The following is a 4,589-nucleotide window of genomic DNA, read 5'->3' on the forward strand; positions in this document are numbered from 1 at the left end:
GAAACAACAAAAATAAAACAATGAATTAGAAGGATTGTTCAACACTTAAATGCTCTCTTGAAAATCTTTGGAAACAAAAACAATCCACATTGAGATTGGCCTAAGAGGACAAATTAGATCGTAAAGACACAAAAATCATCTTTTCTAACCAATTTTTTTCAGATGACAAAATAGGAAGGAAAATTGGCTGCTTTGAGCTACTCTATGACACTGTTAATAGTGGAGTAGATTATATTCTCCTTTTTTTCAAGAGGAAGTAGATTAGATTCTCATACACAAGAAAGCATAAATAATCATTCTCCATGACCAGTCATCCGTGAGGGAATATATAAGAGAGCGAGGGGAATTTGGCTGCCCTGAAATATGACCCGTCCATAGTTGGGTCCGGATAGATTTGACACGGATGAAGTTTTGAAAGTATAGAAAGACAGAACACGATAAACAATAAACAATAAACAAAATACAATAAAGAGATTTGTTTTACTTGGGTCCAAAGACCGGCACTCGGTGGCCACCAAGAGATCGGGTCCCATGGCCAAGCGCTTTTGCTCTTGGCCTTGGCTTTTTGCAACCCTTTTCCACCAACCTTCCTCTCCAGTCTGACCCATCCGATAAATCGTCCCGTCATACCACTCCAATCCGGCAATTTCCGCGCTCTGCCTGCGCGCATCAGGAAAAAGAGGCGGCTACCAGAAAAGAGGAGGGTAGCCGGCGGCGGCGGCGACGGCGGCAAGCAGGGAGCAAAAGAAGAGCGGCAAATCCATGAGAGATCAGAGCCTGATGGAGAGAGTTGACAGGCCGAGCATGGAGAGCCCGATCTCGAGGACTGACCTGAATTGCATAAGCCTGGCGGACCCGGACATCCAGAATTCGGTCACGCTCCTCAAGCAGGTCCGCAGTTCTTTCTTGATTATCTCAATTTTAGTCAACAGGTGCCTGAATAGAAGAAAACTTGGAACTTTCTTTCTCGAGACCTACGATCACGGCTAAATCTTCCACCTTTTTGGCAATCTGTCCGTACACAAGGACAGTTTCAAAGTCCTGTCACGGCATGTTGGTAGGATTTTTTCTCTTTTTAGTGAGGGAGGTAGGAATCTGCTTGTTATAATTCTTGGCTTTTCGTAAGGAAGGTTAATAGAATTGTGTTGCTGTCACCTGTCAGTGAACAAGTTCGGCAAAAACATGGACTTCACTTCCAATATACATAATACTACTTGAAGTATCATTAGTCAACTGTTGCTTTCACTTCGTACATTATCTAATTGTGCCTTCAAATCTTCTGCACTGAAACCAAGATTCGTTAAAGATTGTGCTGACGAGAGTGACCTGCCTTCTTGCAATTTGTTTACCTGATTGGTTTGTCAGCAGAAGAGGCAACACCTTTGCCTCTGAAGGTTTTGGACAACTTGGTTCTCTTTATTTGGAGTATGTCTTCAATTAGAGTCCTTGATTATGCCAAGACGACATCTTGCCCCTATGGCACAATGTATATAAAATGCATGCTACCATGTTTTTCATGTTATTTTGAAATTGGTAAAGAGTAAAACAGTGATTTACGGCATGCATTAGCTTGAAATGTCATGCCCAGTATTATGTTCTAGATTTTCATATGGTTATTTCTTGATCCATACTTTGTTCAGTTGTTGCCTCTTGACGGGCTGTAATTTAGTTTTGGGCGATTGGGCCACTGAAATCCGTTCTGCATGATATTATGATCAACATATGTGTGACGAACTTATTTTTTGCTTTCTAATCAAGCTATAGTTTGCATGTTTCCCAGCTGAACGCGTTGTTGAATATCTCTGCTGGTTCTGTTTATTCTAATAATTCCACTTCTGTTTCTTATCAAGAATGATATTGTTTGGTAGGCATGCCTGGATTCAGGCTTCTTCTATGTTGTGGATCATGGGATAAGCCAAGACTTCATGGATGAAGTTTTTGCTGAGAGCAAGAAGTTCTTTGACCTTCCCCACAGTGAGAAAATGAAGCTTCTCCGAGACGAGAAAAATCGAGGGTATACACCAATGCTTGATGAAATTCTTGATCCAGAAAATCAAGTGAATGGTAAGTTATTCAAACTCCACATTGTTGCTGTTCATAAGTTTACTTTTCATATGTCGTATACATGTTAGGGACCCACTGCACTGCTAGTGATGAAAATCTTGACAGGTTATACCAAAGGATAGTTCACTGAGAAAATCACACTTTAGTCTGGACTTCCTTTGTTTATGTACTGTACTATTTCAGTTATTTTACACACTATTACAGTATGCACTTGATCTGTTTCAGGTGACTACAAGGAGGGATATTATATAGGAGTTGAGGTACCTGCAGATAATCCAGAAGCAAACAAACCATTCTATGGTCCAAATCAGTGGCCTTCTGAAGGTGAAGCTCTTTCCCTTTTTTTTAAAGATACCATTGACAAAACTGAATGATTCTTGATCCTCTATGGTTTAGCGTATGCTTGAAACTTGTTGACACAGTACAGAACTGTAGATTACTCCAATTTTTCTAGATTGTTTTTTTGCCACGTAGATTCTTTAGTCCTCCTTTGCTCATTTAAGTCATTTAATTTATGTTTCCTTTAATGTTCAATTTATTGATTATCATTTTACATATACTTTCCCTATTGGCCTTTCAGAAGTATTGCCAAAATGGAGGGAGGTGATGGAGAAATACCACAGTGAGGCATTGTGAGTTCATTGTGTCTTGACTTCAGAAATAACGCTTTGTATAGAAGCACATCTATCATATTAGTCAGTTCTACATTTAACAAAGTGAATAATGATGATCCATGAGGTTACAAATCTGCTCATATCTGGACCATAGAAGTATGGTAACGAAGTTTAGTTTCTTGAATCAGAGATTTTACTGTTCTTATTTCAGGAGAGTAGCAAAATCGGTTGCAAGGATCATTGCTCTTGCTCTGGATCTTGATGTGGACTTCTTTGATAGACCTGAAATGCTTGCCAAGCCTATAGCCACTTTAAGGCTCTTACACTATGAAGGTGGACAAAAGACAGGTCATGCCTTCGTGTCAAATGGTATTTATCCACATGGAACATAACGGAATTCTGTTGTTTGATGTTCTTTTTATCATCAGGTCGAGTCTCAAATCCTGCAAAGGGCGTCTATGGAGCGGGTGCCCATTCAGATTATGGCCTAATAACTCTCCTGGCAACCGATGATGTAGTTGGACTTCAAGTAATACACCTTACAACAATACTTTTCTTATGTTTTTCGTGGCTTTGCTTTGACTAGGATTTGCTCTCTGAATCCTTCAGATATGTAAGGACAGGAATGCTCAGCCTCAAGTGTGGGAATATGTAGCTCCTGTGAAAGGGTAGACGTATTTTAATCCAATTACTTTATGCACGTATCACAATAAGCTATGTGTTTGGAAAGTAAACGCATGAAATTCGTCCTGTTAATCATAACTTATAATGTGCCTGACCTTGATTTTCAGAGGATTCATCGTCAACCTTGGTGATATGCTTGAAAGGTGGAGTAACTGCATTTTCAGGTAGGCCAACTTATATCTAGCAAAGTGGCAAGACTTCTTTTATTGGCATCTAGATACTATTATTACTTGCTTATCATTGGGAGAACTAAATAATGTTTGCTTCCACACCAAGCTGTCAGTTTGAAGACGAAAATTGCTGATGAACTTTTTTCTTATGCTCTTATTGTTACTGTTCTCTTATGGTGCATTACACTTGTTTTTCACACTTGTAGGTCAACCTTACATCGAGTAGTCCTAGATGGACGAGAACGCTACTCGGTAAGTTGTTACTGTAAATCTATCAACATCATTAACTTCCTTATGAAGCTGAAACTAGTTAAATAAAAAAGGCCAGAATTGAGATTGTTTTAGTTATGCATATTGTAACATACAAGTCTCCTTGCAAAATGAAGAAGGAAAAAAAACATGTGTCCTTAAGTTTTTTCTGTTTCATCAGTTGTCGCGAATCCAAGCATTTGCCTATTAATATGCCATAAGTTTGTTGACCTTAATCACAGTCATTTCCCTTGTCTGGAACAGATAGCCTACTTTGTGGAGCCAAGCCACGACTGCATAGTCGAGTGCCTGCCAACCTGCAAATCCGAAGCCAACCCTCCAAAGTAAGGTCTAGCTCCTTCAGATGGTTATTAAAATTAGCCATCTGCAGTAGATCATCCGATCAGACTATATGAACTCTGAAGCCACATGAGGTTTAAAAGTTTGCAATTTGCATTTGCCTTGTTCAGGTTCCCCCCAATCACCTGCTCTGCCTACCTGTCCCAGCGCTACAAGGACACTCACGCAGATCTGAGCGCTTACAGCGACGGCAAGGCCTGAAGGATGATGCCCCCCTACTGTGCTTTTTTGCCACTACTACTGAATACTGATGCTTCACTTTCAGCCATCCAGTATTACATGTAACCTGCAATAACACAGTAGGCTGGAGGATGGCACTGTGTGTTCTCACGAGCGACTCCAACAGCCTTGCCATCTCCCTCTCCAAGCCAAAATTTGACAATTCTGCTAAAAAATTACGATCCAACAGAGTTGCTATTTGGATGGCCATCCCATCCGGCTTGCCAAA

The 4,589-nt window shown here is 40.3% G+C and overlaps 1 protein-coding gene across 2 annotated transcripts; it reads left to right on the plus strand.

Annotated features, from left to right (window-relative positions):
- The first annotated feature begins 539 nt into the window (after positions 1-539).
- On the plus strand, positions 540-4,589 carry LOC101778676 (2-oxoglutarate-Fe(II) type oxidoreductase). Of its 2 annotated transcripts, none has more exons than XM_004968412.4 (11): positions 540-891; positions 1,869-2,064; positions 2,290-2,388; positions 2,645-2,696; positions 2,890-3,026; positions 3,107-3,207; positions 3,288-3,346; positions 3,470-3,526; positions 3,739-3,784; positions 4,046-4,125; positions 4,252-4,589. In XM_004968412.4, the coding sequence occupies exons 1-11, from the start codon at positions 763-765 to the stop codon at positions 4,340-4,342; spliced, it is 1,047 nt and encodes a 348-aa protein (XP_004968469.1). In that variant the 5' UTR covers positions 540-762; the 3' UTR covers positions 4,343-4,589. The 2 variants fall into 2 exon arrangements, with proteins under 2 accessions (XP_004968469.1, XP_004968470.1); XM_004968413.3 differs by having other exon boundaries at positions 2,890-3,011.

The sequence above is a fragment of the Setaria italica genome, chromosome V (genome assembly GCF_000263155.2).
Source record: "Setaria italica strain Yugu1 chromosome V, Setaria_italica_v2.0, whole genome shotgun sequence".
Classification (NCBI taxonomy): domain Eukaryota; kingdom Viridiplantae; phylum Streptophyta; class Magnoliopsida; order Poales; family Poaceae; genus Setaria; species Setaria italica.

What these genes read in the sequence shown, in the direction of transcription:
- LOC101778676 (XM_004968412.4), top strand. Translation starts at nt 763, where the DNA reads ATGAGAGATCAGAGCCTGATGGAGAGAGTTGACAGGCCGAGCATGGAG. An exon ending in TATGTAGCTCCTGTGAAAGG is followed by an intron (nt 3,347 to 3,469) that starts GTAGACGTATTT and finishes CTTGATTTTCAG; the next exon opens with AGGATTCATCGTCAACCTTG. An exon ending in ATGGACGAGAACGCTACTCG is followed by an intron (nt 3,785 to 4,045) that starts GTAAGTTGTTAC and finishes TGTCTGGAACAG; the next exon opens with ATAGCCTACTTTGTGGAGCC.